This window comes from Myripristis murdjan, chromosome 12 (assembly GCF_902150065.1).
Source record: "Myripristis murdjan chromosome 12, fMyrMur1.1, whole genome shotgun sequence".
Classification (NCBI taxonomy): Eukaryota; Metazoa; Chordata; class Actinopteri; order Holocentriformes; family Holocentridae; genus Myripristis; species Myripristis murdjan.
Window position 1 is genome coordinate 6,869,584 of NC_043991.1, and position 12,492 is coordinate 6,882,075.

Here is a 12,492-nt window from a genome sequence, read left to right on the forward strand (position 1 = left end):
TAAACTGTTAATAAATAGTTTACTATGTAAAGAGTAAACACTATTCATTATCATTTCATTGTTTAACTGTAAAATAACAGGTAACTAAAGTTTGATTAACTATTAACTTACCATTTATTTTTGATGATTCGTATAAAGTGTTACCCAATTGCTTTTTAATTGTGGAGATGATAGGGCATTTTAACCAGAAAACTGAAAAATGCAGCTTGTGGTCCTGTATAACTGTAAGGGGTTCTCTGTGTACTGCCCATAATGCAAGGCGTGGCATTATGACAGTGTCCACCAAATGGCATGAGAAATAAATAACAGCAAACTGATAGTAAAAAGATACCAAGTGATATTTTATAAGTATAAGAACAAAATCTTCCAGTTGTTTTTTTTGCTACTGGCTCTCCCACCAATGAGTCTCTGGCTCATTCCTCTGCTCTCAGCCAATTTGCTGTTGTTCTTCCTGTTTCGGCCCAACACCTCCTCTGTTTTTTTGGCATCATAGCGGCTCGGAGCTGAGGGCTAGCGAGAGCGTCCAGAGGGGCGGCAGGAGCCAGACGGGGGAGGGCGACGGGCGGGCGCCCAGAGGCGACGCGGTGTCCGAGGTGCAGGAGCACACCTCGTATCCGTTCTCCGCGTGGTCTGGGTGATGCTGCCCGTTGACCCGCGTCTCAGTGCTTTTGGAGTCTGTGTTCGGAGAGTCCGACTGCATCTCCGTGCAGAGTAGCCAGTCCTTAGCGATGAGCCGGGGGTATCCAGCCTCCACCTCCATATCGCTGCCCAGCACACGCCAATACTCCTTCCCCTTGAAGAAATAGGATGAGCCTTCAAATGCAGAGGGAAAAGAGAAGAGGGGAGGGTTGGTATTGGTGAGCTGAGAGAGAAAAATGCAGTGAAAATGCATCGAGTGGAACGGAGCAGGGCAGCATGGAATAGAGCAGAGTACAGAGTCGAGTACTAAACTTTATTGTTCACATAAGAAAGAGAACTGTCTTTGGCCTCATCTGGAAAACATGTCAGAGTGACACAGGACTGATAACACATCAAATGATAAAGGTGTTAAAACGGCATACATGAAAAGCATGGGTATTGAAAAATGGCATTTGTAAGTATTGTAAAAAAAAAAAGTACATTTTTGCCATAAAATCATCCTGAATTGTGTGCACTACGACTCTGGATTTAAAGACCATGAAATGGACTATTACTTTCTTGGTTTTATGTGGGTCCTGTGGACATCTGGGCGGGACACGGTGCAGGGAAGGATCATTCACAAGTGCAAACGAATAGATATTAGTTTGGCAGAGAAATGCAATTTTATTTGAAGGATCAGGTGGATGAGAGCGGATGTTTCGGGAAGATTTTGTTCTTGAAATTTTAATGCACACCCACTAGTGCAGGATGATGTCACTATTTAAGATTTTACAGGAAGCAGAGGCCATGTGAGGTCATTTCATGGGGACTGTCCAAAAAGCAAAAACAAAACAAAACAAACAAACAAACAAACAAATAAAAAACATGTACAGTGGAATAAATCTCCTACCAATAACTTTTTTTTTAATGATTTGCAACAAAAAAAGCTAGTTTTTGTACTCATTTGATACTCCAACAACAAACAAATTATACAAATAATTTAATTTTTCAAACTTCAAAAAATAAAAATGCTTTGGTTTTGCAATATATCTAAATATCTTCTCCACACATGATTTTGAGAGGTTTTCGTAAACTGTTATCACACTGTATATTTCATTCATTCGAGTTTAACTTTTACACAGTTAGATCAGACAAATCACACTCAGACAAAAGAGGCCGCTATTCCCTAATTACTGACTGGAAGGCAGCTGCTTCCTCCAGTCAGCTGATGCCAGGCGACAAGATCCACAAGATTTCAGCTGTGATTTTCCAGTCACAGGCAAACTTTTGAGATCGGGAACTAAAAACCCCACATAGGAGACAAATCGCTGCCTCGAACGGCACTGAGCAACAGCCAATGAGGGCGCAGGAGGAGGCTGACGTCAAGGTGAGGGACTTTATTACCTTCAATTCCCTCTGTAAAATCTCTCCTCCCAGCAATTTTCACCGCCATATTCGGGCTTTCCACCTTTTTGTTTATGTTTTTTTCCGAACAAATGAGTGCAAATGTGATTAGAACGGCAAGCTGCTCTTCATCACTATTGGCCATTTTCACCATCAACAACAACAACAGCCATCAATTCTTGCGTTTCATGTGAGGCTTGATTAGTAGTTCTAGTATTATTATGTAGTAGTAATGAGTTGAAATTTTTGAACTTTGCAGATCCTGTAATTGGAGCACCTCGTGTGCACTGTGTTGTGTGCACACCACAACGCAACGAAAAGATGTGAATTACAGCACAGACTGTTGTGTAGTTTGAGCAGAGCAGTGATTTTGGGATTTCTGAAGTCTTGCAGTCTGAGCCTGGCTTAACACTCACTCAGCTCTCCACAAGCCATGTGGCAGCGTGCCTGGTTCATCTCCTCAGCCAACAATCAAGACTTTGGCTGCAGGAAGACACAATACATCAATTTGCTTCCTTGCTGACAGCTGCTGTTCCAAAGCGGTGTGCTGCTGCCCGGCAGCACAGTCATATGAGGATATTTAGCAGGGAAATTACAGCTAAAAGTTAAATTCAATAACAATCACATTCAATTTCACATTGTGCCTTTTCATTTCTTTCATTCATGTCTTCAACAAATCCAATTTCAATATGAGTGTGACAAATTATAATGTATGCAATTCAATCTCCACAGGCAGTAATTTTCATTTAAAAAATGCTCAAAATGGTCATCTGTTTAAGAAATATTTAACTTCTGGGGACAAATATTCTTTATCGCTCATCTTGTTTTATCTCATCTTATCCTTCAGCTATGACTTTTGCATTAATCTAAATGTTGGAGGCTGAGTGCAAAGAATGAGACAGAATGAATGAATGAAAGACGAAGACAGAGTGGACATGGGCTGCAGTTCATGATTTTTTCCCGACAGTCCTGCATCCATTTGCAAAAGTAGTGACAACATGGACCTTAATGACTGCCAAAGCATATTTATGAAGAATAAGTTGTAAATGTTACTAAACAGTATTTTAAACAAAAGAATGATCATCTTCCCTTGATGATTTAAAGTTGTGTGAGATGTCAACTATTCCAAAACATCTTAGCTTTCTCAAAAATCATAGGTAACACTTTACAATAAGAGTACAACAATTAATGTTAGTTAATGTCGTAATAAGCATTAAATAACAGGTAATAAACATTAAGTAACAGTTAACTAACTGTTAACTAATAATAAGAATTATGTACTAATGCTGTTCATGCTAAGGTATTAATTTATATGCTGTTTAAGGGTTATTGTAGATATTATTAACATTAGTAAATGCCATAATAATCATTAACTAACAGTTAATTAATTAATGCATTAACTAACGTTAACTAACGTTAATTGTTGTACTCTTATTGTAAAGTGTTACCAAATCATATTGCACACACTAATTGGTACCTCTGTGCAGACATAAATATGTATAAAAGGTGGTTTACATATTGTTATAAAGGAATTTCACTCAGTAAAAATTTATAATACACACAAGTATATAAGCGTCTTTGAGTACTTAGACTGTTGTGTCTGTTGTATTTGTCTTTGTTTGAAGATGAACCACACTTGTAAAATCTTTGTGGTTTTCTGAAAGCAGGCCTACATAACGCTACAGTAAGCAATACTGCATGCATTTTTTTCCCCCAGTAAAATGACCCCTGGCAAAGTCAGAGTCATAACTGTGGGTTTTCCTTCCACAAAACAATTTACGGTCAGCCTGTTGTTGTGTCCTGGTTTGAGCTTTCTAAATTTCTGCAGCAGCTGAGAATGAGCTCCTCCTCTGGCCTCCTCTTCACCCGTTTGCTGCTTCAGCTTCGTTTAAAACTTCTCTGAAGTTGCACATTCTGCAGATAAACTCCTCCAAATTTCAGATCAATCGTGTCTTGGGAAGCCTCTGCTGTAATCAGCCCTGCAGCTGCAGAAAAAGCTCATTCAAAGCAGCTCACCTTGTAGCTGAAAGTCTGCAGCTTCATCACATTTTCAAATTGGAGCCCAGAGACAAAATAATCCAACAAGATCCAGTTGTGAGATTGAAATGTATCCCTCAGTCCCATCCCAAAAACAATTTTTTTTCACCTTAATTTTCGGTTTTGTATCATGAACCCGGTAGCAGGATGGACTCTGTTCACAAATGGAGTTTGAGCCCTCAACGCCCTCTAGTGGTCAGAAATCGTTTAGTGCAGCTTCAGGTCAAATGAGGAAACCCTTCTATCTGTTTGTGTCCCTGAAAATCTGATACACACACACACACACACACACACACACACAATTCTTCATCCAGAGAAATGGCCCGTAATAGGCCTGTAATTTGATCAGTGCATACAAATACGTTAGCACAGCACTTACAGTAATCTACAGCATGGGCATCTTTCCACCAGATCAATAGGTGGTGACTCGTTGCTGCTATCCCCCAAACATCAGGGATTATTTAAGCACTGCAAGAATTCCCCCAGAGCTCGGATGTGGAAGTAATGCCAAACAAGACCCAAGTCTTCCAAATAATGTCTAAAAGTCACAAACTGAAGGTATCTCTGGCTTTAAGCACACAATAAGTCACACAATAAGTCATACTTACAATGATCTTACACAATTACGGCATTAGGAATTAATGCAAAAAAGTGAATGCACCGAAGAGGTAAGTAGGAGGTAAGTAAAGCTTCCCAGCCAAAATAAGGTAGTCATACATACACACATGGACACACCAACAGCTGATGGGAAGAATGTCTTACTAACTGGCTTACGAACATCAAACTTCCTACATCGGCTGACAAAGATAGCCATTGGTTGCCAATCTGTGAATGGGCCCATGTCGCAACGCTGTGGCAAATGTGCTCATGTGTTCTCGTGCGGAAATGAGCTGAACCGGTGCCAAACACGCCTTCGATCTTTGTTTTTAAGCTTTTATTCGGTGGATCCCCCCTTTAGTTGATCAGGGGAAAACTCCAAAGGCACGGTGAACGCGGCGACGCCTGCCCTCTTTACTATTGGCTGCTGTTTGTTCAGCAAATGAGTGCTTTTTCTACTTTTGCACTCATTGTAATTCACACAGTGTACAGCAGGTAAATGCCAAAATGTAAAATATGAAGAAACCTGACAGTGGTGCTGGAATAGGCAATTTTTGGATGAAGGATCATAACACGGTGTAAGCTTTTTTTTTTTTTTTTTTTTTTTTTTTTTTTGCTTTTTCAAATTATGAAAATACATTCAAGCTGCATTTATTGCAGCTATTTTATTTATTTATTTATTTATTTTGAAATAAAGCATGTTCTGTGGTGCTTCTGGCCATTTGGCACCATGGGAAGCTGCCAATATTGCTACTGAAGGACTGTTATTACTGGTGATTGCCTTTGTTGCTGTCATTGTCCTGTTTGCCAGTCAGGTCTCTTACACACACACACACACACACACAGATACACACACAGATACACATACCCCCTTCTAGCACTTTCTGGCCCTGCAGGAATCTTTTTTCAATCTTTCAAGTCTCTTGAATCTGTCTTTGTGCTTTCACTTCCTGCTCCTCTCTTCATGGATCACAATCTGTTCTCTCTTATGCTCTGTGCTCTGTATCTTCCTCATTCCTCTTCTTTGTCTTTGTCTCTTTCTTCTCTCTGCTGCTCTCTGCCTTCCTGTCTCTCTCTCTTCATCCTCAGGTGTCTCCAGTTCTCTTTTTCTGTCTTTCTTTCTCTGGATTCTCTCTGCTTTTTGCCTTTTCTCATATCCTGCTCTAACTGAGTCTGTTCTCTTTAAATCACAATGTGTCACCATATCATCTCTCTCTCGCCATAACTTTTCTCATCTTTTTTTGTGTCTCTTTTTTTATCTTGTCTTTTTTATTGTGGGTTTGTGGGATCAGCCTAAAAACTGAGCCAATGGGCTTTGATTTGCCTCCAGTTCCCAGGCCCCAAGGTCTGTGTATGTGTGTGTGTTTGTGTGTGTGTGCATGCTTCCAAGTTACCATTCCCCGTGGGAGGGGGCTGGGAGTCTGTTGGTGGGACTGTCCATTTTGCATTTGGCGCCTCCTCACACACAAACATCAAAGAGCTTGGAGCAGGACCTCCGAAGCTGGCAAAAGCTCAAAAGAGCGAACACAGACCTCTACACACCTGACAGGGAAAAGAGCTTCCGGGCTGGAATCGTCCTGGCTCCTACCGAGAGCGGCCTGGGCTTTCAGGACTGAGAACCTGTTTTTTGGGCCATTTTGAAAATCTACAGAACGAGCAGTTCGGCGAGTTCAGTCAGGAAACTGTTAGCATCATTCAAAGCCGGTTAAACACCACGTCAGCTCAGCTTGACAGGCTGCTTGTCTTGCTGCTCTGCTGCTGCTTCTCATGTGTTACAGCATCACTTCGGGCCACCTCATCTCCAGCTCCACCTGCTTACATCTATTTATATATTCTGGGGGAGGATTTCTTTATCCCTACAATATATGAATATGCAGCAGTGATTTATGAAACTAAATGTGTGCAGCAACTTTATGAAAGCATATCTATCCCACCAAAGTCAAACCAACTGCCACAAAAACAACCCCATAGGTCGTTTGTACAGCTGCTTGTTACGACCGATGGTTACATTTCAAAGTTAAGCGACCTCTAGTGGTCGTGTAAATAACAACACTGTGGTGTAATACTAAAAGAGCGATAAAGTCCATGAAAGGAGGTCGGTGGGGTGGCCGATGGGTCAGTCAACACACCTTCCACTCAGCCAACCTGAGATCAAATGTTTCATAACGTTAACCCTGACCTTTCAGTGACTGTAAGGCCAGAGATATACTTCAGGCTATATGCAGGAATCTTGAAGTTAATTTTAATACCTTTTTAAGACTTTTTCAAGACCTTTTCGATATTTTTTAATACCTCACCGCCACTTCAAGCTGTAACCATTTACATCAGTGATATTTTTAACTTAACAGTTTTAGTTTGTGATAGACTATACACCACTGATACAACAGAGCGTACTTTGTGCTTCTGAATTTCCACCCGCCTGCTTGCTTTGGCGCTCTCAGAGACAACTTACAAACGCACCCACAATAGCCTAGTTTTTTATGTACCTGCTCATCTTTGTTTTTTAATAAAAATGAATAAATTCATGCACGTTTACGATGTTTTTGGGACTCAAACTCTTGGACAGCTGATTAAAAAAAAATACTTTCAAAATTTAAGACTTTATAAAGTCGTGATAAGACTTTTTAATACTTTTTAAGGGTCTTAATTTTCCCAAAATTGATTTATCACCTTTTAATACTTTTCAAGACCCCGCGGATACCCTGTACTTGCTTTTAACCACACGTTGGTGTGCACATGACGGCTGCCTCGTGAATCCTGTATTCGTTTGCCCCATCTTATCTTTCACATCTCCTTAAACCCTACATTCCATCGCGGGCTCTCCGCTCTCAAAATGCGGGGCTGCTTTGCTTACCTAGGGTTAAGAAGAAGTCAGCAGGTGGCCGGGCCTTTTCCTATCGAGCCCCGCTCCTATGGAATAACCTCCCTGCTGACGTCAGGCAATCTGAATCTGTTGATTCTTTCAAATCTAGACTAAAAACTCATCTCTTCAGCCTAACTTATGGTTAGACAGGTAGTGGTACAGTGGGCTGGTTCTCTGTCTCAATGAAGTAACCCAAGCACTCACCTGCCGACGAGATTATTGCTCTCACGGAGCTAATTATCAATTAGTCTTCTGCAGATAATTAATGTTTCACCTTTGTCTCTGTGTGAGTGTGTGTGAATGGTTGATGTGTGTTTGTCCGAGTGCGTGCTCTGTCTATTATAGATCCAGGTCTTCATGGTGTTGGTGGCTGTGTGGCCCGGGTCCCTGGCTGCTCTGGTGCATCCGACTTCCCCTGGCGTCATCATCCCTCATCCGCCACCTGTGTTTCTTTTACCTTAGTGCCTTTGTATTATGCATATATATCTTTTGTTGTTTGTTTTCTGTGTCTACAACATCTATTGCACGTCTGTCCGTCCTGGGGAGGGATCCCTCCTCTGTTGCTCCCCTGAGGTTTCTTCCTATTTTTCTCCCTGTTAAAGGTTTTTTTTTTTTTTTAGGGAGTTGTTCCTCATCCGACGTGAGGGTCTAAGGACAGAGGATGTTGTATTTTCCTGTAAAGCCCTTTGAGACAAATTTGTAATTTGTGATTCTGGGCTATATAAATAAATAAAATTGAATTGAATTGAATTGAGCCGATGGTTGTGCACAGCCTCAGAAATTAAAGCTACATGTCTTCAGGATGCAATGCATGCTTGAACAGTAGGGGCAGTATAGGGCTGATATGGGGATGTGACGGGGTCAGGGGTCAGCTGAAAGCGACAGTGACAACAAGAAAGGCGGAAAGTTTTGTAACAACTGTCTTGATCTCAGAATTAACAAAATCAAAATCAATGTGTGAAAACCACTCCAGGGTATACCATAAACCTATGGGACTTACACCCATACAAATCTATAGCAGCCCTTGAAGCAAAGTAAGTATTGCAACAGTTTCTCTTTTTATTTCTTCTGTGGATAAACTTTAAACAAAAGTAAGTAAGTAACATCACAAAATACCTAAATGACATCATTAGTAAACAGCGCAGTGCTAATCAATAACCACTGAGTGAGAGTGTGGGCATGCTCTTATTTAATCAGTCTCCAGCAGAAAAGCTCTCTACCACCACAGGCCTCAGCTTGTGTGAAGAAAACTCCAACTCAGACAATTATTACACAACCGCAGGGCCCTGTTAAACACCTAACCATCGCCATAGCAAAATTCCAGAGAGACCTAGCCATGTTTTTGACATAGAGAAATAAAAAAAATGGAAGTGAAGGTTGGGGAATCACAAAGATAAATGGTTGAAGTGTATATTGCGAGCTGAGCCACATAGCAAAGCTCTCGATTTACCAGTCAATCTTCATTCCAACCTTCACCTGTGGTCACCTTCTGGTAGTGACAGAAAAAATATAATCATGGATAGTAAATGAAACTGCAATGAAGTTTCTCGACATGTTAGAAGTTGGCTCTTAGTCTCCATGGCGGTGTAAGGAGCACAGGGATAAGTGAGGAGCCACACAGTTAAAAAACTGCTTGACAAAATTTAAGAGTCAGCTGTGATTTTCAGGAACTTGATAAAATGCCTCTCGAATGCCTCTGATTCGAAGTGTCCTGAGCACGGCTGACTGGGAGAAGACTGGACTCTGGATCTTAGTTATTTATTTTATGTAACCTTGACTTCTCGCTTGTGACCCAGCAATTGATCTCTACCCAGCATCTTTAAGGAGCTTCCAGTTCAGTAAATGCACTCCGAGGCCTGAGGGCCAAGAAGCCTTCCAGAGGAGCCTTGGGCAAGGATACACATGGAAATGTGTAATGGACAAGAGGTGAATTTCATGTCCTTCACCAAGACGATCCATGAATCTGCAACTACTGAAACTGATGGGGTCAGGAAAGAGGTTCAGGGAGTCAAATTCGGCCTTCAGCTCTCCAAAGCCCAAACTTTATGGGCTGCACTGTTGTCAGAAAGCTTTGCTATACTATGTTTTTTCTTTGTCTTCTATTTAAAATTATTGGTATGACCCATGCAAATTGTTTATACTTCACTGCCAAAATTATTTCCAGTAATATGCTGCCAGGAGAATGCCACTTTTTTCAAGCCCCTTCAGGGTTTTTAGGCAATTCTCCCTCACATTTCCCTTTTAATATCATTTTGTATCTTTTAGAAAGTTTTTTGTATTTGTAAATAACCAAACCACATGTGCATCCTAAGTGTATCCAATGCTAAAGGCACCTTTATTTGTTTAATTTAATATTTTTCTATCTCCTCATTACTAACAATCCCAACAAGCTATTTGTCAGCTAACCGAGGTACAAAGAGCCGTAAAAGAAGAACAAATGTGGAGTTATCTTTAAGATCACTCACCATCAGACCACCTCATGGCATCATCCAGGTGTGGTGGCAGCCCCTTCCAAAGCGTACTGTCTTTAGGGTAGCCCAAGTCCATGCGTCTCAGATGGTCGTCGTAGCGCCAGTAGTGACTGCCCCTGAAGAAGTACGTCTTGTCGTTGTGCAGCCAAACAAAAGCTGCGTCCACGCCCTCCAAAGGTAGGCCAAAGTCACTGATTGGACGGGGGTAACCCTCCTCCACGTTATTGTCTTTAAATACCCAGTACCTGAGACCTGAAGGGTCATGGAGATACCAGTCAAAGAGAGGAAACAAAGTCAATGTTTGGTGTTGAACTACCCAATATGTAACATCATTTTTCATGTATTATTATACTTCAAGATGGCTTTGATGACAGTAATATCCTGCTGTGACAGGCCTTGAATTGTCTTTGGCTGGCTAAGTCTGTGCACAGAAGAGGTAAGATGTAATGTCATCTAGTTTTGTGTGTTTGCTTGTTGTGTGAAGATGTATTCAGGTACGGATGACAGATTGCATTGTTTATTCAGCAGCAGCATTTACTGTAACCGCATCATGGCCAATCATCTTGAATGATAGTTGTTTATTTGTTAGTAGGCAAGCTAGTTGCTAACTGAGGGGGCGTTGAAGACCGAGCCAAGCCAAGCGAACATGAAACTGTTACTGCAGTTCAAGCTGGAAAGCACCCACAAAAAGTAGCCTGCTGTGACCGGGCTAAGTGAGGTTTGCCAAATCATGTTCATAGAAGAGGAGTTCAGTTTACTTTGAGCAAGTTATGTGAATTTGATCCTCATTGCACTTCTTTTGATTTTCAAGACAGAATATACAAAATTACAGAGCACATTTTTTCTTTCTGTTAATTTTTCCACAACTCAAGCTGTTTTGTTGAGAACTGCTCAACATAAAACCCAGCGCTACCAGATGGGAGTTATAAAATGTATTGTTCCAGACGCTATTGTATTTTGAAGAAAATGATCATACATGATCAAACGAAGAGAACCTTTAGGTGTAAATGTATATAATTTCTCCCCCAAAAAACATATTTATTGTGAGAAACAGCCTTGTTTGACACAGTGTACTCACATACTTGAATCAATCATGACAAAGTGAAATGCTCTCACTGTCGTGGACGAATATGTTATGCAGCACCAAGGAAAAATGATTGGCTCCATGTGTTTCCCTCTAATCACAGATAAAGGATCGGATTTCTCGTACACTATTTGTGTACTGTTACACAAGAAAAACTGGTCCTGAATCAGCGCTCAGGAAATGAAAAGCAATTTATGCATCATTTCTGTGAAAAGCGGAAATTATCGTGCACTTGGCCACCATATGATTTTCCAACAACAAATTGAAAAAACTGCCATGTCGGGAAACTGTTTTGGAATGGAACAGCTACAACTACAACTCTGAAGATTTCATCAGCTGTTTTGAAAGAGATTCTGCGTGGCATACCTTTGAAAAAGACAATTTTGTGATCCCCAGGCCTCTCGTAGACAGCGTCCACGCTGTCCAGGTTGGTGGGCAGGCCCCTCCAGAAGCGATGGATCTGAGCAGGACGCAGAGACACCAGGTGCTTTTCTCTCGTCAAACGCCAGAAATACTTCCCTGTGACAGAGAGGAGCAGGGGAGGTTGGAGCAGCTCTTACCTGTAGCTCAGTCCGACCATCACTCTTCCTTTGATATTTTCTCTCATGACCCCGGAGGAAACTGTCACACCTCAGGCAATTTTAAGCGATAACACGGATTACCACTGACCTCACCTGGTTTCTCACCGCCTTTAAGGTTCTGGTCTAAGCCCATGTGAAGGACCTTGATAGCCAGGGCTTGAGTGCAGGATGTGTGATTGTCGGCTTGTACCTTTGCACATATTTAAACTCATGTATGCTATGGTAGCTGTTTTCACAGGCTCACATGATACACACTTTTTGTAGATTATCAGATGTTTCCACAGATAAGCCCAGTGAGAAATACCTTATGGTTGAGCTGAAGAGATATGCATCTGGTGTGTGAAACTGAGACCGTTGGGAGGCTTTTTACAGAAAAGTGGTGTTTTTGTTGGTATAAACTGTGGGCCTCTGAACCCACTTTGTGCAATTCAGACGTATAAAGCGACATTCAGGGGTAAAACTACTGTTACAGTGGCTTAAAAATCTGCTTTCTCATTGTTGCTGCACATAACTGTCAGTACTTGTACGGCTGAAGATAAGTGACACTGTCGCTGCTGTTGGCGGTGGGAAACTGCGGGGCATTAATCCAGAGGGCAAGCATGTGTAAAAGCCCGAGGTTATTTTGGACTGCACTCTCTCAGCTGGATGACTTTAAGCCGGGCTCAGTCAATCTGCATAGCCACCTCTCTGTCTCGTCTTCATTCTCTGTCCTTCCTCTCTCTCTCTCTCCCTCTCTCTATTTGCTCCTTCTCCTCTCCTCGCTTCAGCTCATTTAGCTAATTTCTATTTTTCCCACCACCTTCTCTCTCTCTCTGTGATGGCCTGTCTCTGTCACTT

General features: G+C 41.5%; 1 protein-coding gene across 1 annotated transcript in view; it reads right to left on the reverse strand.

Moving 5' to 3' along the window:
- Nucleotides 1-311: 311 nt before the first annotated feature.
- Nucleotides 312-12,492, reverse strand: part of LOC115369032 (matrix metalloproteinase-17-like) — a 110,758-nt gene continuing 98,577 nt past the window's right edge. The window contains exons 8-10 of the mRNA XM_030065532.1: nucleotides 11,441-11,593; nucleotides 9,985-10,242; nucleotides 312-813 (exon numbers count right to left, since the gene is read on the reverse strand). Coding sequence (XP_029921392.1) covers nucleotides 488-813; nucleotides 9,985-10,242; nucleotides 11,441-11,593 — 737 coding nt within the window. The 3' untranslated portion in view covers nucleotides 312-487. The remainder of the gene's footprint in view (nucleotides 814-9,984; nucleotides 10,243-11,440; nucleotides 11,594-12,492) is intronic.